This window comes from Sphaerodactylus townsendi, linkage group LG12, assembly GCF_021028975.2.
Source record: "Sphaerodactylus townsendi isolate TG3544 linkage group LG12, MPM_Stown_v2.3, whole genome shotgun sequence".
NCBI classification, from domain to species: domain Eukaryota; kingdom Metazoa; phylum Chordata; class Lepidosauria; order Squamata; family Sphaerodactylidae; genus Sphaerodactylus; species Sphaerodactylus townsendi.
In genome coordinates this window covers 8,407,983-8,431,376 of record NC_059436.1, presented here as the reverse complement: position 1 = coordinate 8,431,376, position 23,394 = coordinate 8,407,983, and the positions used below count along the sequence as shown (strand labels likewise).

The window sequence follows — 23,394 nt, the reverse complement described above, 5'->3', positions numbered from 1 at the left end:
CTGTTTTAAGTGCTTCTATGGGTCATCCTAAGCACTGCAAATTTTTCCTGCATAGATCACAGACTTGCTGGTAAATGAACATGTTCTGCCAGAGCCGTTTCCACCAGAAAGCAGCTACAGCTTGTAAATACTGATTTCCATGCAGCACATATCAGTGGATGCAGGACAACCACAGTAACATATTATCTAGATTTGAATAACAATATGCCAACCCAGGGTACCCTGGTAAGCCCCCTGCAGAATACCTTAGCTGTAACACGACATGAATGATCAGGCAGATCTGAAAAATGTGGGTCCCTAGCTCTCTTTGTTCTGTAGGCTGACAGATCCTGGCATGCTGACCAAAGGGGAATTCATGCTTACTTTCCCCCTCAAACGGCCCCATCCGTCTACTTCTTTCTTAAGTAGCAAAATAATTCATTTCTGTACTATTTGTCCTGCTAGTGAAATGGCAATTAAGTCTCAGCTGCTGTTTTGTTCCAGAACAGAGAACAAGATAATGACTCTTTTTCCCTTGTGCGCTCTCTCTCTCTCTCCCCCCCCCCACCCCCCACTGTTACTGTCTTTAAAGGGCACTCGGCTCACTGTGAATAGACCAATTTCAGAATCATCTGCCTTGTTTTATTATCTCTTCCTATGGGATGACTCTTGCTACCAACTAGCTAATAGCAAGATCCGTACAACAATCCTGTTAAGTAAAGCTAGTACTATTGTTCTCATATTGCAGGTAAAGAGGATTCAGCTGAGTTGATATTTATCCAAGGTCACCTCATAAGACAAAAGCATATTTGCAACTCAGTGAGTCTTCACATTACAGCAATTAAGGGCTCTTCAAGTGGGAAACGGCTAATGTGATTATAGCTAATGTCTATAGTCTTTATTTGGTTTCACTTAGTTTACCTAGGTTAACTATAGGTGCCATGGCACCCCCCTCCTCCCCGTATTTTCTGACACTCTTCTTCTCTAAATCAAATAACCAATATAGCTAATGTCTACCTCAGGAGGTAAGAGCTCATAGTTAAAAATCTTCTAGCATTTTGATTAATTTCCTGCCTCCATGACAGCTATTTTCTGATGGGTTCCACACACTCACACCTGCAGCAGCAACTTGTGGCGTTGGCTGTCACCTTTCCTCAAAATTCCAGAAAAGCTGAGCAAGGCTGGGCACCTTTGGGCTACATACTGGTTTATATCCTGGCCCCAGTCAGGACTTGTACTGAGGAGTCACCGATATAAAATATTACGGTTTGGATCAGACAGAAAATTTGTCACACGCTTGATCTCTATTATTTTCTACAAATCTCCATCCAGGAGCCTCCAATATTATTAAAAAACAGACTATGGAATGGGGGGGGGGGGGGGCGGCACACTTCTGCAGACCAGGACCCCAACTCCTACAGCTCTCCTCATATTAACAAAACACCAGAATTTGACAAGTTGAGCAAATACATATTTTCATTGTGCTTACCCCAAACCAAATCACATTTTCCTGATGAAGATGTAAAATAAATGCATGTATCAGCTTGATGTAGTGGTTAAGAACAGGTGGACTCTAATCTGGAGAACTGGGTTTGATTCCCCACTCCTCCATCTGAGTGGTGGAGGCTTATCTGGTGAACCAGATGCGTTTCCGCTCTCCTACATTCCTGCTGGGTGACCTTGGGCTAGTCACAGTTCTTTGGAACTCTCTCAGCCCCACCTACCTCACAAGGTGTCTGTTGTGCGGAGAGGAAGGGAAAGGAGCTTGTACACCACCCTGAGTCTCTTTACAGGAGAGAAAAGTGGGGTATAAATCCAAACTCCACCTCTTCTTAAGTGGGCTTTTGCAACTAAGAATTAGTAGTAGCACCCAAACTTTGTTGGCCAGTTCAAGAATTCTCATAGTTATGAATCTTGACTAGAAACTGCCATTAAACTGTTCCATCCAAAGCAACTTGCTTGGAGAGACCGTGAGGTTCATGCTTTTCATACGTGGGATTCAAGTCTGAGCTACACGACACACCCAACACATGCCTGGTCACTGGGGCATAACTGAACTCACCTTCATACATCAGGAACACTCACCATAAAGACCACTTGTTTGCTTAGTGCTGTGAGGGCAGAATGCTATCCTAGAATGACAGAGGAACTTGTAAGCAATTTCCAAAAGGGACTGTGATAAATGAGGACTGCCATGAACAAGCCAGGCCCAATCGGGCTGCAGTGAAGTGGTTGGTGGTGGGCTGTGCTACGGAACCTGCCTCGCTGTGTGCTTTGCCTTCTTGTGTCAGTTCTTTATGGAATTTCTAAATGGAAGTACGCTTGCAACCAAAGCCCTTTTAAAAGAACTCATAGTCAGCCCATACACTTCAGGATGCTACTGACCATCTGGATTTTCAGAGACAATCCCAAATAGATGTACTATCTCTGGGGGCAGGAGACCTGAAGGTTTCTTTGGGAGGGGCAGCAATGCTACCTTTTCACAGAGGGGATAAGACTGCAGAATACCTTGCAAAGCTCCCCACCAGGAGCAATTCAAGGGACTTCTTATGGATTAATGGATTCAAGCTATAAGAAAAGAGATTCCACCTTTCTAAACATTAGGAAGAACTTCCTGACTGTCAGGGCTGTTCAACAGTGGAATTCACTGCCTCGGAGAGTTGTGAAGTATCCTTCTTTGGAGTTTTTTTTAAACAGAGACTGGATGAACATATGTCGGGAGTACTTTGTGTTTTCCTGCATTCCAGGGGGTTGGTCTCGATGGTTCCTGGGGTCTCTTCCAACGCTATGATTCTGAAACCTTTGGTAGAGATGATGTTTGGAGAAGGATGGCATGCTAACTGTGGTCTAGCTGGCCGAGTTATTTCTTACAAGCACAGGCAAGGCTCAAGCCATTGTTACAATACATTTCACAGCAGTGCGCTAAGTTGTAAGCTGAACAAAACCTCAGACAACTGAGCAAGCCGGACACACGTGGCCAGAAGATCAGGCTTTATTGTTTAAGCCAGACACATCTCCGTTTGACTGTGTTTTAAAACCAAAATAAATAAATCTGTATGTGAGTTTGTGGAGAGCCCCCAGGTAGTGTGCTAGCTCAGAACAGGCAGTTTCCCTTTCCTGCTGCCCCCCCTGGCTTTAGCAAAGGTTAGACATGGGGATCCTTCTTCTGCAGAGCTAAAAAGGGAAAAGAAAAATCACCAGCAGAGCCCCAGTTTGCAACAGCCTCTCTTTCCATTGGGCATCGCTTTTGGAGCATGCTGTTCCCTCTACTGAAACAGCACAGATTCATATATTATAGAAAAAAATTTATTCACAAGATGGCACACATTTTTCATATGGCTGGCAGCACACACAAAAGAAAGCGAGGGGACAGAAGGAACCAGCTCTTCCCCTATTAATGCCCAGAAGCTGGGCAGATGATCATAGATTGCTCAGATTTGTTTTTGGAAGAGACCGGAGGCTCTGATATGGGAGATGAGCACGTACGGGCCTCATTTAGAAACTCAGGAAATAGACACAGAATGGGTGCAAACTTGTGTAGAAGGGCATCTTTGCATGAACGATGCTCTGTCTGGGGAAGGCAGGCTGCAGCCGGTGCGGGAACCAATCTCAAGTCACTGGTGCAGGTGTTTCTGCCTACCGTCTTGTGACAATCGCTCAGTGCAGGGCAAAGAGCCCAGCTGCACTGTCAACTTATTACTCAAAGATCACCAGGTAACTCCTGTGATTGGAAGCCGCTACCAGCGACAAGAAAAATAATCCAGGTTCTGCATCCGTCTCTGACATAAAAGCCACACAGTGGGGTGTTTGGGACTGTCCTGTCTTTTAAGCCTATGGATTTGGGGTGAAATATGTGGGACATCAGCACTGCTAAAGTAATATTCCAGTGGGCACAGGAGCCATGTAGTAGAGACACTAGCCCTTACATAGGGTCGAAACCTTTAACCATCCTGTGGGGAGACAACCTACTTGGATCCTTGCTCAGAAAAATGACCAAGAACTTTCCTGGCACAGAACTAAGGCACCTGCTCCCTGGCAACTCTGGAAAAGTCAAGCACCTGCCAACCATGTGAAGGGTCCACAGAAAGGACAAGGTTTGGAACACCCTTCTTAAAGCCGCAGTGGCGCACGATCTCTTTCCCTGATCAGAGCCAGGCTACGGGGAGCCCTGTGTGCGAAGCTGCGTAAATCCAGGAGGAAGCCACTGAGAAGGAGGTGCAAGTTATTTCTGGGATGAAAGCGGTGCACAGCCCGACTTCTGCTTGCTGTCTGAGCCCACAGAGGTAGAGCAAGCTGCCCTTCTACCCAGCAACACAGGTTTTGTCTGGGCCGAAAGCTCTGGACAAGTCAGGGGTGCTGGGGGAGGGTGGGAACGGTGCTAGTGGGCTAGCCATTAATATGCTGTGCACAGCTAATGGCTCTGAAGGTGGATTTGGGGCAAGCCTCTATCTTACAGTCACCGAGGAGATAGAACGCTGTGTGTGCTTTCCTCCCTCATTCTCCGTGCATCTTGAAATAGTGAACAGCCTGTGGGGAAGTGTTAAAGAAACACTTGGGGAAGAAGGAGGGAAGGTGGACACACTCCAGGTCAGTGCAGTGGGGAGAGGGGCAGCCTCATGCAGCAGCCTGTATGAAGCTTCCGATATAGGATTATCTGCTTCAGATGCCTTTGGAAGTTTCCCGTGGACAGCTATTTGAAAAACCTCATTCCGTATGAACATGTGCTCCTCCAAATCACAGCAGATCCAATGAAATAATCATGATGGAAGGGACTTACAAAATAAGCAGAACCATCAGCCAAGCATGCAGGGGGGAAATGTGCATCCGGACTGAAAGCTGTATGATAATATTGGGCAAAGCCTCATTCTTCTCAAGTGACGCAACGAAAGGAATTAAATTAATTTGGTGCTCCTGATGCAGAATTGCAATCAAAGACAGGGACAGATCTAAGTGCCTAAATTTCCTCACGTATATTGATTGGTGGAAACCCAGTGAATTTTCAGTTACCAATGACAGCGTTACCTTGACACAGCACTGGAGAATGGCAGCTAAGCAAATTCAAAGGCCCTTTTATGGCTGTGATGACTATCAGGAGACTCCAAGGCAAGCTATGGTGCCTACAGCATCTACAAAGGGATGCAGGTTTTGTAAAACAAGAAACCAGATCAGTGCCTGGCTGGGTCAGTCCATAGTTTTTATCTGAGGAATCCTTTGAAGGTTTGATCTGCAGCGGCCTGGTACATTTCTCTAAGGGCAATGCAAGCCACAGAAGACAAGGAAGGTGAGTGAGGGTGCTATCCCAGTATATTCAGTGGTATTTTTAAAAAAAGGAATAATGTGTGCCCCCCCTTCCACCCCAATCAAGGCTTGTGCTGCTCTAGAAGTACATGATCAGGCAAAACAAATGTGAAGATAACACCTCTAGCCTTTCAAGCTGGGCATGTGTGCGTGATTGGGATTCAAAAGTAATTGTCTGCTTCCAGTATCATTTTTGAGCTGGAAGTGGTGCACGCCACACCTGGAACCATCAGTCTCGGACAAAAAGTCATTTGGAAGGCAAGTACCATTCCTACCGGGGCTCTTGATTCTGAAGGAGTGGAGCCGGTTAATGCAGGCTGGGTTGGATGACTGGGGGGTGGGGGTGGGGTGGGGGAAAGGCTGTTAACACTGTGCTGGAGTGATAGCCAGATTGTCCCTAAGGTCTGAGCTTGCAGGACACGGAAGAAAAAGCCAGCATCCTAGAGAAGGGTGATTTAAGAGGGAGTTGCTCAGTAGCAAAACAAGAAGTTAATAAAAGGGGTCTTAAGTTAGGATTACAAGGTCTATAGCAAAGGACGCAAAAAGGAGCTGAGCTGACAGACAGACAGGGACACACACACACACACAGTGTGCTGCAGAACCAGTTCCAAGTGTATCTAAGACAAGCCCTTGAAGGAGTCGAGGTTGAAGGCCGTGTCCAAGAGGCGCTGCAGTTCCGTCAGGTGATTCTTTTTGTTGCCTGTGGCTGGTGCGGCGGCAGGCTCACGTCCAGCGTACCTAAAAGCAGGGAGGACAGCAGAGATTCAGGCTCGGACTCAGGGCCAACCGGTTCCTGAGGCAGCAGTTTCAAACTCCAAAGACCTCAGAGAAAGCAGAGAGATATCTCAGCACAACGCCTGTCACTCGTCACTGAACAGCAGCTGAGCACCACGGCAAAGTTAGGCTGGCACACGACGTATTGCTGTATCTACAGCCTCCCTCAAGAGAGGCGAGCAAAACAAGGTCTCTGCCCCCCAGCCCCCCAGAGGGAGAAGCTTACCACACTGGCTTTGCGCGGTCGATGGTTGTGCGGAGTCTAGGCTTCACATAGTCATAATATCCTTGGTTTTTGTGCTCCTCCTGACACCAAACCAGGTCAGCATTTGGGTATTTGTGGAATTCTTTTAGTAGGAGGTCAAAAGGGAATGGAGATAGCTACAAGGAACAGAGAAGGCCTTGGTTAATAATTATCAGTCTTGGGACAGCAGACACACGACAGTCAAACTGCAATGGAAAGAAAAGGTAACTTTGGTCTTTAAATCCCATGTCATGAGAAACAGGGAAGCTTTTTTTAAAACCCTAGAAGAAATGTGTCGTCCCCTGCATTATGATGCAATTTGGATACTTACAGCCCCATCCAAAGGTGGGAGGGGGAAAGGGTTCTAGGGAATGGCACGGCCATGCACCGGTGTGTTTGCCCTCCTGGGGGCACTTGCCCTGATGGAGGGGACAGATGCGCTGGCAGCCGCCTGTCCTGCAGCCCCACCACCGCAGAACCTAGAAGTCTGGGCTGCGGCAGGGCTGAGCTGGTATCTTGTTCAGACACCAGCATGGGAGAGAGGGTGGGGTGGGCTGGGGCATTCCTGGGGGCAGAGCCAATGTTAGTCGGCTCCCTCCCAGGGTTGAGGACCAGGAACGGAGCACCCTGGCCCTTGGACTTTTGCTACCTTTTTGGTGGTGTAAGTCCTGTAAATCTTATGGGGCTTTTCGGTGGTGGCAAGAGGTGGGTGGGTAGGTTTCAAGCCTTTTCCATGCTCCCTGTGTCACTGGAAAGCCACACTGGTGCCTGGTCTAACTGCCTCAGGGTTTGGATGGGGCTACCCAGCACCCAACTGTAAAACTATAAAGGGGGGGGGGGGCTGTAGCTCAAAGGCTGAAGCCACGTTTTGTACATCAGCAATCCCAGCTGCAGTCCATGGTATCGCAGACCTCAGGTGGCAGATATTATTTCTTCTTGGAGAGCTATTGTCAAAGCAGACATTGCTGAACCAGATGGACAAACCATCTGACTGGGTCGGTTTATGTATCCCAAGCTCAAAATAGATTTGCAGTTTTGCATGGCAGGAATCCCATTCCTCTGTAAGCAAAGATGAATGGCAAGCCTTTGACATTCCCGTTTCGTATATAAGCAGGGATGTCGGCAGAGCTGTGAGGCTTAGTGGGGACTGTTCATGGCTGCAGAAATCTTTCAGCTTAAGACCTCTGTATTCTTTACAGTGCTGCTCAATACAATCAGGCCATTAACAGAAGTACAGAATGCAGAAATGGTTCCACCTAAGTCCACACAGTTTAGCTGAAAGGCTAAAATATTCTCTGCAGCGCCTTTGCTAACAGTTCAGAGGAGCAATCATAGAATCATAGAGTTGGAAGAGACCACAAGGGCCATCAAGTCCAACCCCCTGCCATGCAGGAACACACAATCAAAGCACTCCCGACATATGTTCATCCAGCCTCTGTTTAAAAATCTTCAAAGAAGGCTAGTCTTGGTTTGCACAGTGCTAAGGAGGTTGGGAGTATCCGTCTGAAAACTGATGGAGGATTCCTTTTAACAATTTCTTCTGGTTTAAAATCTTGGATCAGAATTACTGAGGTTCCAGAGTAAGATAATCTTGCAAGATTGTTGGGTCGCAGAAATATTTCTCACACATCTCCTACCTGCTCCACCCTTGTGATAGCCACATCTGCTTCCATCTGCCGGGCCTTGCGCTCTCGAGTAAGTTCATAATAGACTTTGCCAGTGCAGAAGAGCACTCTCTTGACTCCCTCTGGATTCTGGGCGGCAGGGCCGCTGTCCGGGATGATGCGTTGGAAATGCGTGCCTGCAGAGGAGCAGAGATATGCGGCTTTTCAAGCTGATCTTGGATGACACATTTCTTCAAGGCTGTAACAGCTGCACGAGCAACATGAGTGATACAAAAATCTAAGCAGACTTTCAAATACAAGTCAACAGGACAATGTACTGTCAAAGGCTTTCACGGTTGGAATCAACTGGCTGTTGTGGGTTTTCTAGGCTGTGCGGTCTGGTGGTTTTATGAGGGTAAAGCATTAGGGGAGACACAACCCAGAAAACCCTACACAGCCACTGGAGGGAACAGTTAGTGTCCCCCTTGAGGCCAGATCCTCCTCCTTCCAGGTTACAGACAGGTAAGAGATATTAGATTGGGTGCTTCAGAGAGTTTCTAGTCGGAAACAAGAAGCTGCTAGAATTAACTTCCCTAAAGCATTCTGCTCTGCCAGAGAAGGAACTGAGCAGAGGGACTGACCCCCTAGTGCTTCCTTCCTTGGAGTAGAAGCTCCCATGCTTGAGCTTTGCAAATGTTAACAATTACTTTCTGTGCACGCCTCTTCTTGCAGGACAAGCACGACATGTCACTACTCAGCCCAATGTCCACTGCAAAGCAATACGTCATTTACGTATGTAGCACTCCTTAAAAAATACAAATATCACTGGGCTTTCTCTTAGAAAAAAGGGGGAGTAATGGGAGACTGGATAGAAGTCCATAACATGATGTGTTCTGGGGAAACAGTGGACAGGTGTTCTCCCCCTCTTTTAACACTAGAACTGAAGCTGAAAGGTGGGAGATTCAGGAGAAACAAAAGGAAGCACTTCTTCACACCACACGTAGTTAAAAATTGTGGAGCTCATTGATGGCTGCAAACTTTGAAGGCTTTAAAAATGGGAGTGGACATATTCATAGTGAACAGGACTGTCAGTGGCTAGTAGTCACGATGCACCTTAATTCCCTCCAGTAGCAAAACCGGCATATGCCTCATTGTGTCAGCTGCCGGGGAGCAGAGATGGGAAGGCGCTGTTGCAGTCATTCTGCTAGTGGGCTCCCTAGAGGCAGCTGATTGGCTACTGCGTGGACAGAATGCTGGATAAATGGGCCTTTGGGGTGAACCAGCATAGCTCTTCTTATGTTTTCATTTACTGTCACATTCAGTTCCCCATTTTCTTATATTCTTCAGCAAGGTGACACAGAAAGCAGGGCGAAAGCCTTTTCCCCACTGTATTACATAGAGCTAGAAAAAGATCCTATGATGGTCTTATGAGGCCACTCCTTTGGAACTATGCTTTGCCCTACTATGCTTTTAGCTATCACATAAATAGTATCTAGGATGGGGGGACAAGACCGTCTGTTAAAATTTAGAAGTCAGTCAGCTGTCTTGAGCTATCAGGAAAAGGAAAAAAAAAGCCGAACTTTCTCGGCTAGTCAGCTCCTGCCAGTGGGAACAGCTGAACCCACCGTCAAGGTTGCCAATTATAACCCAGACTACCGAGTCATATATCATCCTCCTGGACAAATACAGGCCTCCTCCCTCAGCTTTCCATACCTGGCAGCATCTCGTCAAAGCTGGACCGAGCTTCAGGGTGACGCAACAGCGACTTTGGAGTGAACACAATCAGCTAAATATAAAAAGAAGTAAAAAATAAACACATCCTTTGTCATAGCCCACGTGAGACGGAAACATTTTTTGCGCAAGTGCTGAATCACCGATACTTGTGACTCAACAAAGCCCAAACAAAGTCCAAAGGAAGGTGGCATTTTAAACAAACAGAATATGACCCAACACACTGTCTATACAGAAATACGCTTTATGCATAAAGATTATTGGGGGAAGGATCAGCTTATGCTTGTAAACAGAGGCATGTCCAATTCACAGTTATTTTGATTGAGTTAACTGCATCATTTATATTGAATGACCTATGAACCGGTCCATCAGTTGCTCTTTTAAATATGTCCCTGTCTTTGGTTTCTAAAGACCAAGCCTCCTTTGCAGAGGTGCCCAAGTATTAGAAACTCCCCCTCCAAGCATATATACCAGCCAATGTCATCATCATCTTTCAGCTACGCAGCAAAGTCCATCTTCATTGCTTAATCTTTTAACTACAATTAATATTAACCTGCTTTTAGCTGCTGTCTACATATTTGTTTTTGAGGCTGTGATATTAGATGCGCCAGGTTATTTAACTTGTTTTATTTTGTGCTGTTTTAACATGCTTGCAAGTCAAACAGGTAAATGTTGGAAAGGCTGGATAAATCTCTTTTAAAGGAAAAAAATAACAACAAAATACCAGGGCTAAAAAAAGAAGAAGTGAAAATACGCAAGGCTAACCCAATTGCTAAAGGAATTCAAATGTTCCATTCAGAAGATGATTTTTTTTAGGACTGCTAATGAGACAGTACATGATTGCAGAGGTACACCTTGGGGTTCTTTATGACACTGTAGATCACAGGAGTCAAACTCTCGGCCCTCCAGATGTTACGGACTATAGTTCCCATCATCCCCTGCCAGCATCATGCTGGCAGGGGATGATGGGAACTGTAGTCCATAACATCTGGAGGGGCGTGAGTTTGACTCCTATGCTGTAGATCAGTGATGGCGAACCTTTTTGAGATCGAGTGCCCAAATTGCAACCCAAACCCCTTATTTATCGCAAAGAGCCAACCCGACAATTTAACCTGAATGCTGAGGTTTTAGTTTAGAAAAAAACGGTTGGCTCCCTCTTCCTCCACCCCACCCGCTTGAGCAGGGGCCAGGCTGCTCTAGCCTCCAGCAAGTCCCGCGCGCACCACTCTGTGCTTCTCTAGCATCTCTGCCTCCTCTGCGCCCCCTCCCATCGGGCAGCAGCCACGTGGAGCACAGGCACCAGGCCCGCCAGCCGAGTACTCCCTGCTCACCGCGGTGCGCGCACGTTGTGCTCAGTGGCCCAGGTCAGTCTAGATGTGTGTGGGGTGTGTGTGTGATTTTCCACCCCCCACATGATGAACTCTGTGTGTGCGTGCCCACAGAGAGGGCTCCAAGTGCCATCTCTGGCACCCGTGCCGTAGGTTCGCCATCACTGCTGTAGATGATGTTAAGGTGACAATTCTAAGGTTTTGAGTGCCTGTGCCAAACCTGAGGTTTGCATCCTTTGCAATGCTGAAAGGAACACGGGGTAGCTAAGTGGAGCAGAAAACGGTTTGTGATTAGGCCTGGAGAAGGCTCTATGTGAGGAGTCCTCATGTAGAGGAGGGCATGGCTAACATGTAAGTCAAGGGGAGAATTTAGTTCAGGTCATCAGGAAATCCTCAATCTGCTGCCCTGGCAACTGGACTTGACACAGGCTGGCCTCTCTACGAAGAGCACAGTTCAGCTGATGACTTGGCCTTACCGCAGGAACTGAACAGGCACGAGCCGCACTAAGATTTACCAGAAGAAACAGCTCAAGGCGTGCAACGTGGAGAGGAAGTCATGATTCCATCCACAGCTGTTTGTTTAACAAGTTGGTAATGGAACCTTCCCTGGACAGCATGCTCGGCACCGCCAAGTAAGAGCCCTTACAGAATTTTCAGTATTTTTCAAGGACTGCAATGCCAACGACAACACTGCATCGGTCTCCAGGCTGTGCTCTACATTTGTGTTCTACTTTTTTAAAGAAAAGGTTCTTGATTTACAAATATATGAACGACCGACAAAACTATACAGTCCTCTTGTTCCCATGAGGATGGAGAGATAAAAATCTCAGTTATAAAGCACAAAGTAAACCTCAGCTACATTAAGCACAAAGTAGAATCTCTTACTAAACGTCACATAACCTGTGTGTTTAATTCCAGTTATTGGAAATGAACACCACCCCTTGCCCATGTTTTTTTTTCTATACGGAAGTTCTGTGGAATACCAGGGAGGAAAAGAGGGCCTACATGTTCACGGTCATTTCCTCCTCTTGTCTGCTGCTCTTGGCCCTTAATTACAGCGGCAAGGTTGCAGTGGGTGGGGGAGGGGGTTAAGGATGTGCCCATTCTGTGCCGAGGAAGTCATTCTTCATACTGACCGGCTTCCGGAAGGGGAGAAGTATTTGCCTCCGCACAACATGGAAAAAGTTTGCTGGAGAGGAGCAGTTCACAACAATCCAGTTACAGTCATACAGCTGGCGCACGTCAAAGTCGTCTAGTTTCTGCAAAAGCGGGGGTGGGGAAGGAGGCAGGCAGTTTTGAAACAATTAGAAAAGAGGCATGCAAATGGACAGAGCCAACGCATCAAACATCCAAAAACTTCCCCATAAAATCAATAGTACAATACACCCTTGTACCACACACTTCCTTGACTGCTGGCAGAGAGTTAAATCATAGCCTTGGCTATAATCTTCTCTCACTGAGAATCTGAGAGTTCTGGATATGGCTTCTGTTGTGCTTTGCAGCAATTTCACATGTTAATGACTCATTAACATATGGAAGGGCCTCTAATGACCTTCTCTCACTGTTTCTGGGAAAGAAGCTGAGAACCTGCAAAAATTGGGGGAGGGGGGAGACCAAATTAGCAATCCCTCCTCATTTTTCCCTCTAGAAGTCTATCAAACAATTCCCACGGATGCACCCTTAATTTTCTCAGTAACTTACTATCAATTATTTTCAGCATCCTGTGCTTCTGGAACAGGTTTCCTCCCCACAATACTCCTACTACCTCTTTTGGTTAACTTTACAGAGTCATATCTCCTTCATTCCTGGGGAATCCAAGTATATAAAACCCCATGTTGTCTATTGGTCTTTGACCTTTTCCCATAGTTAGACACTTCTAATAATTAGAAGAATGACAGGATACTGAAAAGAGACAGAGAGCCCATCCTCGCAGCTGCACAACTCACCGGGAAGACATCTGGATCATCATTGCACATCTGCAGGAATCGCTCTGGCCGGGCAGAAGAATGCTCTGGGCCCTGCAAGAAAGCAAGACCACGCAGGGATTGGATTTTTTCTTAATTAAACAGTACAGAGTACTAATTCAGAAGCACACAGGAGTCAAAATTATTAGGAACAAAAACTTGGCATTGGGCTTCCTTGGACTACGATACAATAGTACATTAAATGCAAAATCCAAATTTCAAATGTGCAACTCAGAAATTTCCCAGGGAACCCCGGGCACCCAGGTCTTTTGTTCCTCCCAGTGTGGTGTAGTAGTTAAGAGCAGGTGCACTCTAATCTGGAGAACCGGGTTTGATTCCCCGCTCTGCCACTTGAAGTGTGGAGGCTTATCTGGGGAGTTCAGATTAGCTTGAGCACTCCAACACACGCCAGCTGGGTGACCTTGGGCTAGTCACAGTTCTTTGGAACTCTCTCAGCCCCACCCACCTCACAGGGTGTTTGTTGTGGCGGGGGGAAGGGATTTGTAAGTCCCTTTGAGTCTCCTTGAAGGAGAAAAGGGGAGATAATAAATCCAAACTCTTCTTCTTCTTTGTTATACTCAAAATTTGCAAGGGAAGCAGATGTTCTCCCCAGCCCCACCCCCCCCCCCCCCCCGAGGCCCATTTATGAATGCAGTGTTTTTATCAGGGCTCTTCACTCTGCAGTGAGGTTGTGGTGGAGTCTCCTTGCGTTTCTCTGTTTTCATGCGAGGAGGTGTCCCATTGTCTGCAGCACGGCTTGCTTGCCCCCACTTCTGGGTCACTCCTGGTTGTTGCAAGATTGCTGGCTTTGTTTTTAAAGCACTTTAAATTCTTATATAAATGTTTCTGTGTTACATCAATATTTTTGTGCTTTTTCCAAAAGCTGGTTGTAGATCCTCCCAGAAATGCCCGCAAGGAGTGGGGTTGTGTGGAGGGGAGACTAGAAGCAGCGGAAACCCTGAAGCAAGGGAAAACATCCGCGTTTCCTCATTCTCACTCATGGTGAGGCTTTTGGGATCACTGTTATAAAACAGCCCTTGAGAATTCGTGAATGAAAAATACTCCTGTACTTCTATTCAACCATTTCCACAGAAGGTCCAGATGTTATCTCAAAACACAATTTGGGCAAGGTTCTTGGCTGCCCAAGTCCCAACCTCTCAGGTGGCCTTTTACAATGTCATAATTGAAAAGGTAAAGGCTGTGCAAGCACCAGGATATTATGAACCCATGGGGTGATGGCACCTCATGACATTCACTAGGCAGACTATGTTCATGAGGTGGTTTGCTATTGCCTTCCCCAGATGTCTACACTTCGCCCCCTGCAGGCTGGATATTCACCAGTCTTGGAAGCATGGAAGACTGAGACAACCTTGAACTGGCTACCTGAAACAGACTTCTGTCGGGATCAAACTCAGGTTGGGAGCAGAGGCTCCTTCCGCACATGCAGAATAATGCACTTTCAAACTGCTTTCAGTGCTCTTTGAAGCTGTGCGGAATAGCAAAATCCACTTGCAAACAGTTGTGAAAGTGGTTTGAAAACGCATTATTTTGCGTGTGCGGAAGGGGTCAGAGTTTTGACTACAGTACTGCAGCTTACTGGGTCTGCGCCACAGAGCTCCTGATTCACAGATAGAAGCAGAGTTTATATGTTCTGTTCCTTAGGCGATACACTTCCTCCTAATGGCAAGGTCCAACAACACAGAAAAATATTCAGCAGCGTTCTTACCATGCCTTCCATGCCATGAGGAAGCAGCAGCACAATGCCGTTTTGTCTCACCCACTTGGCCTGTCCGGAGCAGATGAACTGGTCAATAATGCATTGAGCCGTATTGTGGAAGTCGCCAAATTGGGCTTCCCACAGCACTAATGCGTTAGGGCTGGCCATAGCAAAACCCAGCTCAAACCCTGCAAAGACAGCAAATTAGAACCCGTGTGTGTGTGGAATGTTATCGAAGAGACAGCTTGAGACGGCAGGGCATGTGTACTCACCAAGAACTCCGTACTCCGAGAGAGAGCTATTGCAGACAGTGTAGGGAGCCTGGTTTGGCCACAGATGGTTCATGGGGATGCAAGTCCGTTTATCTACATTCTGATCATGTAAGACGTGGTGCCGATGACTGAAGAGAAAAGACGGCAGCAAATGTTATCTGAGGGCTATGCATTGGAATTATTTACAACAACCTTGCAGATAAGTTTTCAAAAGATACTAATCCTTAAAAAAATACTTTATTAGCCCCGGGGTGTTGTGTGGTTTCCGGGCTGTATGACTGTATTCCAGAAGCTATTTCTCCTGACGTTTTGCCTGCATTTGTGGCTGGCATCTTCAGAGGAAGATGCTAGCCACAGATGCAGGCAAAACGTCAGGAGAAAATGCTACTGGAACACGGTCATACAGCCCGGAAACCACACAACCCCCAGTGATTCCGGCCGTGAAAACCTTCGACAATACATTTATTAGCCCTATCTGTCCACAAATAATCTCTCAAGTTACTTGTGGCGTACTACCAAGTTACAACATGAATCAACCCATTCTCTTGCTTTTTCAATGGTGACCCTGCTTGGTCTGTCTCTCATCACAGGTGACCAAATGAGCAGCTGTTACAAGCCTGGATCAGAACCAAGCAACCATGCTGCTCGATCATGTGCTGAGTCAGGTCTGCCTATGTGACCTGTGAAATCAAAAGACTTCCATGGAGTCAACCCTGCACAGGAATGCAGCTTTAATATGTTCACACTTCTCTGATCAAGGTATTTCTGTTGGCAGCTTTAGAATGCCATCAGAGCAGCAGACCAAGGCGTATTGGTACTTTGAAATGTCATGGAAATTTGTACATTTTTTGGCACATGTAGAAATGCTGGCCTCATACAAGAAAGTTACCTGAATGTTCCTCTCTCAACATCCTGCCCGCTCAGTCGGATGTGGATTCCCTCTTTTAGGAGAGAGCCGAATGACATGTACTCAGCCAGGGCCCAGTCTACAGTCCTGTTAGTGACCATCTCTCCACGAGTTTTCAGAATTCGGCTTAAACCTGCAGAGACAAATGTAGCTTACAGCCTGCTTCAAAGAAGCTGCAGTGACCCACTTTCAGAATGTACTATGATGTTAGAAAGTTACAACACCACATTTGAACTGAATGACCCTAAGAGGACTTCAAATACTTTGTACGCATGAGGTAGTGAGGAGGAAGGATAGGACCAAGCTCAGGGTGTCAAAGGCAAAAAATCATGGAGGTGGAGTGAAACTGAAGAGTTCAGAGATTCTGGCCAATTATGCACTGGCGCACTGCTACGCAGTGAGGGCACCTTTCCCAGCAGAATTTTCATTGCAGTCGCATTCGCACTTAGGCGCTGCATATCCTGGAAACCCTGTGGTTTCTGAGAGTGGGCAAACACCAATGCTCTCCCTTGCTTTGGGTTTTCTGCTCCTTCTGGTCTCCCCCACCCCCTACCTCCTCACTGATACTTCCAGGGGATTGACGGCCAACTTTCCCCCAAAAAACAAAAATTAATGATAACAAGCTTTTGCAATAGCGATATGAGCAACATTGATATGAAATGTAAAGAGCTCAAAAGAAAAAAGTTGGCCATCTTGCGCTCTTGTGAAGAATATCGATATGGCCCTGTTTGTGCACTCCTACCTCTTCTTCCTTTTGCCCTTTCCCACCCTCCAGGCTCCTGTTGCTTTTTTGGGGGTGGGGTGGGGGAGGAGCAGGGGCTTGCCCAGTCATGGCATCTTCCTCCTCTGCCCATCGTGCTTGACCTGCCTCCCTCCTGACCCTCCAGCACTGCAGCAGAGGGAGGGAGCAAGGCAAGGCCAGGCCAGGCCAGGGAAGAATATCAATATAAAATTTAAAGGGCTTTTTAAAAAAGCCATCGGTCTTGTGATCAATGGGTAGTGACCCGCAAGTGAGGGCAGACAAGTCACACAGAAAACAGTGGGGCATCTCCTTGCGTGTAAACAAGGAAATGCAAAGAGACCCCACACTGGAGCGAATAGTGTCGCAGAAAGTGCTCCATGCATAATGGGTCTGTTTTACATATTAATTAAAAAAAGAAGATGAACTAACTAAGATCTATTCTTTGTGGAGTCTCTACATATTTAAGGATGCCTAGAGAAAGGGGGAACACCTGCTGAGCTCAAACGGTTGCAAAACTTGAATCAAGAAGAGACTTGAACTAAACAAAAAATATTTTGGACTTGGAGCTCTCAATTTTTTTTTATAAAAATCTCAGTAGTCAGCCGAGTGTGGGCTGCATTTTGAATCAGGACAAACACATTTGAGATAAGCACCATGAATCAAACCGCCACAAAGCTCTCAGATTATAATATTGGTCCTTCCCATGCAAGCTGGTCAGCCCACTGGCATAGGTAATAGCAACTTTAGGAGTAGGTTGCTTTCTCCACAATTCACCTTGCAGCCTGAGCATTCTCAATTCCTGCTAGAGACTGTGGAAGTTGCATTCTAGTGCAAGTCTACTACTGAATTAAAAACAGACCCCCGAAAGGACAGAACTCAAATGCTGATCTAGAAAATCATACCGCCATGAATGGTAAAGTTCTCGACAGGCACTGAGCTGGCCACCTTTCCTATATGGACCAATTCTTCTTCATTCAGACCAGTGGAAGGGCAGGTCATGCTCCTGGGCTGCCCATCCAGAGTGAAGAAACCTGGGGAAATAAAGAAGAGCGCATTAAAGCAGTTTGACTGATGCCAGCTCTGGTGGACAGGATAAGTCAGGGGTGTCCAACTCTGGGGCTTCAGATGTTCATGGACTACAATTCCCTGCTGGCATGGCCAATTGGTAATAAGTAGTAACACAGACCCATGGAATAAGTAGCAACACAGACCCATCACCATCTTCTTTGCAAGAAAACCTGGCAGAGAAACAACACTATACAAAACTACCGAAAAGGTCATGCCTGCCAGAGAATCTGGAGCAGGCCTCATTCATAAAGGGGCTTTCTCTTAACTGCAGAGGCGTTTTGTTTATCAAGCAGGTGATATTTATCAGCACTTTTAGTAACAGGAGCCTCAGTTGTAATCCACCAGTAATGGAAACACTTCTTATCTGGGAAGCTGCCGATGCACATGAGTGCTGCACCTGAAATAGCCTTATACTGAGTCAGACTTTCGGTCTGTCAAGGTCAGCACTATTCACTCTGACTGGCAGTTGCTCTGCAAGGTCTTCAGGTCAAAGTCATTCCCATTACCTACCACCTGGAAGTGTCAGGGACTTAATCTGGGACCTTCCACACACCAAGCAGGTGCTCTACCACGGAGTCACGGCTCCACCCAACTCACCAGGCCAGGGAGAATCGAGCCAGTGCTTGATGTGAAGGATTTTTTCGTCCTTGGATCGGGCATGGGCCTCTTCACAGATCTTATCGTACTTGGAAATTTCTTCCTGAAAGGCAGAGTGCCCGGGCAAGTTACGAGTGACCACAAGTGACCCTAGGCACAAATACTGGCACCAGCTCATTCTAAGTAAACAGAGTCCTATTCCGTCTCCACCCCTGAGCAGTATTTTATATATATCACTCACCATATGCCAATTGAGACAACACTTTATCTTTGCATTGCATCAACTGTTGACTAACAAAGACTCTGTTTTAAAAAGCCAATGTTCAAACAAAGAATTTTCTGAAAAGGAACAACCACTGAAGCTCTTTTAAAGACTGCACAGAAGTTCCAAGGAAGATGGTGAAATTGACACTTTTCATGTTACAAATGAAGACAAATGCTCTCAAGGACCATGTTCACCACTTGATGTAATATGTTTTTGCACTGTTCTCCATCCATTAGAAAATGCCAGAATTGGGCTTCTCTTAGGAGCAGCAGTGACGTAGTGGTTAGGAGCAGGTGCATTCTAATCTGGAGGAACCGGGTTTGATTCCCCACTCTGCTGCCTGAGATATGGAGGCTTATCTGGGGAATTCAGATTAGCCTGTGCACTCCCACACACGCCAGCTGGGTGACCTTGGGCTAGTCACAGCTTCTCGGAGCTCTCTCAGCCCCACCTACCCCACAGGGTGTTTGTTGTGAGGGGGGAAGGGCAAGGAGATTGTAAGCCCCTTTGAGTCTCCTACAGGAGAGAAAGGAGGGATATAAATCCAAAATCTTCTTCTTAGTAAGAGGCAGACCAAAATGGCAGCAGCTCTAATATGGGAGACTTCACAACATGAAACTGAATTAGAGCTTAATTGCCAGGGAGTGGAGGGTGGGGGTTGCTATGGATTCTAGTATAGAGAACCTTCCGGATCTTCAACAGCCAGAAGCACCAATGGGATGAATCTTTTAAAGCAGCTCTTATATTAGCAAGATGCCACAATTAAAATACCATGGGGATGTTTGCTCATGGCTTCCTCCTTCCCAGTTCCCTGGAATGCCTATTCAGTTTGCTCACTGAGTTCCATTTATTACTGATCCTGAAATAGGCCATCTTTTGAATGCTGCACCCTCCCCTCTTGGACTCAATGACGGATAATCTCGCCACATACCAGACACTTGCTACTTTATGAAGTTGGACTTAAGCTTCAGCTTGCATGGTTTCTGGCCTAAGTGCTCACATTTAATCATTTCTCCCAAAATAGGTCTACAAAGGTATTTCTTTAGGCTATAACGGGTCACTGGCTACAGACTGACTGTCAACCAGAAATTACAGTACCTCGTACTCAGGCTGATTTACCACCCCTTGAGAGATCAGCGTCTCAGCATATTTCTGTAGCACGGGCTTCTGCTTTCGGATCTGCTTGTACATTAATGGCTGAGTGAACATTGGCTCATCCATTTCATTGTGTCCATTTCGCCTGTAGCACACCTGTCACATTTGAAGAGTGAAAACGCACTAAAGTCAACCTACATATTCCATCTTTCACAACAAAATATGAAAAAACCCTCTTATTAAATATGTACAGATACTTGCTACAGCAGTAGTTTACTGTAAATGGCCAAAGGCTGTTATAATCTTAAATTAAAAAATAACACATAAAATTCAAACGTTAACAGAAAACAATGATAAAAATAATGATTAAAAACCAGTTTGAAAAAATGGAGTTAGCAATCTGCAAGCCTTATAAGCACAGTAAAAGTCACCATAAATAGAACAGAAAGCATAACTTTGGCATGGATTTTCTTGGCTGCCTGTGCATATAAAGATACTATATATGAGCAACATGCTGGTCAATATCAGATAAAAGATAAATAATTTTCTCCAGAAAATGGACTTAGGTGAGACAAGATTATTGCAAGAAATTTGGATCCAAGTTCCTGATAAAGGGGAGAAAATAAGATATAATGGGGAAAGTCTTCCAAGATGCTTACTATAACAAATTCAGAGGAACTAATTAGAACCGCATAGCGATATAAGCTAGAAACAAGATTCACTGAAACCTAATGAATTTCTTGTGTTTGTGGATAAAAACAGGAAACGTTAATGCAGAAACAACAACTTCTAGCTTGAGAGGTTTAGTATGGCTTTTACTATAATCTGCATCCTCTGATACATTTCCTCACATTTCCAATGTATATCCCCAACAGAACCAGTATCACCTACCAGGTCCACCACGACATCTTTGTGGAAAGTACTTCGCCACTCAGCTGCCACATTACATACATAAACCACTGCCTCTGGGTCATCAGCATTCACGTGGAAAATGGGGGCATTCACCACACGGGCCACATCTGTTGGGTACGGAGACGAACGAGCCATGCGGGGGTCAGTGGTGAATCCGATCTAGAGAGGACAATTAGAAGCTGTTCACTAATGACCAAAAATAAGAAGACGGTATGTGTTCTTACCACTGGACTGAATACAAACACAGTTGATGACTTAAACAACAGAGTGTCAAGAATCTGGTGAAAACTAATGGAAGAATACTGTCACAACACACTGTTTTCTAATTCTGTAAGACAAACTGTAAATGACGTAAATAAAATAAATGGAAATAACATAGACATAGGTGGTAGGCCCATTGGTAATGGGGACTGGAAACAGTGGCATTGAGATCCCCTAGCAACATAAACAACATAAACATTGAGATCCCCTAACAACATAAACTGTAAAACTGAGCTGTTCCACTGGGCTTTTGGGGGGACCGGCCGCTGATTCCGCCCCCTTCTTATTGCCCTGTTTACTGGCTGTGCACCTGACCATCTGACCATCTGCCAGCCCCCTCCCAGAATTTGTCCACTCCCAGGTCTTGATCGCTGGGGTGTGATGCCAGACGCCCCTTATTATTAATTATTAACTATTTATTGTGGATTGCTGCTGCTATAGTTTTAAGATTTGTATTTTAACTGGGGTTATTCGATTTGTTTTATTATGGTTGTTCTCGTTTTGTTGTACACCGCCCTGAGCCCTCCGGGGGTAGGGCGGTTTATCAAATCGAATTAATAATAATAATAATAATAATAATAATAATAATAATAATAATAATAATAATAATAATAATAATCAGTAAGTAAGAATAAACTGAATCTAGGTGTGTTCCCTTAGTCTTAACTACTAGAAAAAACAGCCTTTACCAGACTAGGTTAAAATTGTGACATGTGCACTGATTTTTTTTTAATTCAACTCCAGCTATTTAATAATTTCTATGCATTTAAGGTTAAAGATAGTATGGGGGGAAAGGTTAATAAAAGGAACCCCAGTTATTCAACTGATAGAAGCTTAACATTTTGGGATTTGGCTTCTACTCTTTGTCTGATGAATCAGTAGACGGGCATACAAAAAGGAACAAGCAACATGACAAATGCCTTTTAGAAGAGAATGGGTGAGAAAGAGTTTTTGAAGAGTGTGCACATGAGAGAAGAGGCACAAACCAGACTAGCTCAGTAAGATGGCCAACAGCACCAGATGTTCCCCACATAAAACTCAGCCAGCAAATACTAACAAGAGGGCTATATTAACAAGCCAAACTATTAGGGAGCTGGGTATGTTTAGTGAAGAGAAGGTTAAGAGGTGACATGATAGCCATGTTTAGATATTTGAAGGGATGTCATGTTGGTGAGGGAGAAAGCTTGTTTTCTGTGGCTCCAGAGACTAGGATCAGGAGTAATGGGTTCAAGGTGAAGGAAAAGAGATTCTACCTAAGCATCAGGAAAAACTTCCTGACAGCAAGGGCTGTTTGACAGTGGAATGCACTATCTCGGAGTGTGGTGGTGTCTCCTTCTTCGGAGGCTTTTAAACAGAGGCTGGATTGCCATCTGTCAGGAGTGCTTTGATTAAGTGTTCCTGCATTACAAGGGGTAGGACTTGATGGCCCTTGGGGTATCTTCCAACTCTATGATTCTATGATTCAACGAATTAGCTCAGTTTAACTATCAATTAAAAAGACCAGCATAAGAACTCAGTTTATATTTCAGACAGCATCAACTGGGCTGCCTGAATGTCCTTTAAACTGGTCCATCCGGATATTTCTCTAAGAATAGTACCAAGAAATCCAAGCCCATGTCAGTACACAGCTGCAACTGAAAACTTCATAACCAAAATGGTTTTGAAGTTCTTGCAAGAACTGAGAAACAAAACTTCAGTCAGATGTTCTTGGCGCATTAAGTGGAAAAGGGAAAGAACGGGGAGAGGCCGACATTATAGCAAAGGATCCACAAATTACCTGGTTGTTCACCACAACATGAACAGTCCCATGGGTCGTATAGGAAGGCAGGTCACTCAAGTGAAATGTCTCATAAACTATCCCTTGCCCAGCAAAAGCGGCATCACCGTGCAAAAGAATGGACATCACCTTGAAGGGGGAAAAAAAGCAACAACAGCAACATAAATTGCTCATCATGAATCTGGCAGCACTGGAGACCCAGCCACGATTGCAGTGGTTGCAAGCAATGCCAGTTTAAGGCTGTGGAAGGAACAGTTAGTTCTAGATCAGGGGTAGGGAACCTGAGGCTCTCCAGATGTTCAGGAACTACAATTCCCATCAGCCTCTGTCAGCATGGCCAATTGGCCATGCTGGTAGAAACTGATAGGGTGCTGGAGTTCCTGAGTATCAGGAAAACAGGATTCCCTACCTGTAAGGATGGCAGTTCTGCCTGGTTCTCTCCCAGCCAGATGGCCTTGACGGAATGCCTCCAGCCGGGCGGTGGGCCAGAATCGGCGGCAACAACCTTGGTGGATGGCTTATCTTGCTGACCAAGATGAGCATTCCGTTCCCATGAGATGGGCCTGGATGGCCCAGGGAGGGGGAAGGGATTTGAAATGCGATTATAACCTGTAGTTTGGGCGGGAGGTCTCATTCCTGTCATGTCGTGTGTGTGTGCTTTCTAAGATGTCTGAATAAACGGTCTTATATCCAAAAGCCTTTTATTTCTGCTCTTTGGAATTCCTTACAAATTCTGCTCTTTGGAATTCCTTACAATTTCTGCTCTTTGGAATTCCCTGTTCTAGATGAACTTTTTGACATTGGGAATGAACAATGCTCTCTTCCCTTTGACAAACCATGTGCAAACAACCATGGAGAA

General features: G+C 45.7%; 1 protein-coding gene across 4 annotated transcripts in view; it reads right to left on the bottom strand.

Annotated features, from left to right (window-relative positions):
- Nucleotides 1-2,955: 2,955 nt before the first annotated feature.
- The window catches only part of OGDH (oxoglutarate dehydrogenase), a 62,512-nt gene continuing 42,073 nt past the window's right edge, over nt 2,956-23,394 (bottom strand). For all 4 annotated transcript variants that reach the window (XM_048512505.1, XM_048512507.1, XM_048512504.1 and 1 more), the window contains 14 exons: nt 22,536-22,664; nt 20,477-20,656; nt 19,589-19,741; nt 18,226-18,328; nt 17,463-17,591; nt 15,801-15,951; nt 14,912-15,039; nt 14,649-14,827; nt 12,905-12,976; nt 12,095-12,217; nt 9,613-9,685; nt 7,933-8,096; nt 6,278-6,432; nt 2,956-6,015 (listed from right to left, as the gene is read on the bottom strand). In XM_048512505.1, coding sequence (XP_048368462.1) covers nt 5,895-6,015; nt 6,278-6,432; nt 7,933-8,096; nt 9,613-9,685; nt 12,095-12,217; nt 12,905-12,976; nt 14,649-14,827; nt 14,912-15,039; nt 15,801-15,951; nt 17,463-17,591; nt 18,226-18,328; nt 19,589-19,741; nt 20,477-20,656; nt 22,536-22,664 — 1,860 coding nt within the window. In that variant the 3' untranslated portion in view covers nt 2,956-5,894. The remainder of the gene's footprint in view (nt 6,016-6,277; nt 6,433-7,932; nt 8,097-9,612; nt 9,686-12,094; nt 12,218-12,904; nt 12,977-14,648; nt 14,828-14,911; nt 15,040-15,800; nt 15,952-17,462; nt 17,592-18,225; nt 18,329-19,588; nt 19,742-20,476; nt 20,657-22,535; nt 22,665-23,394) is intronic.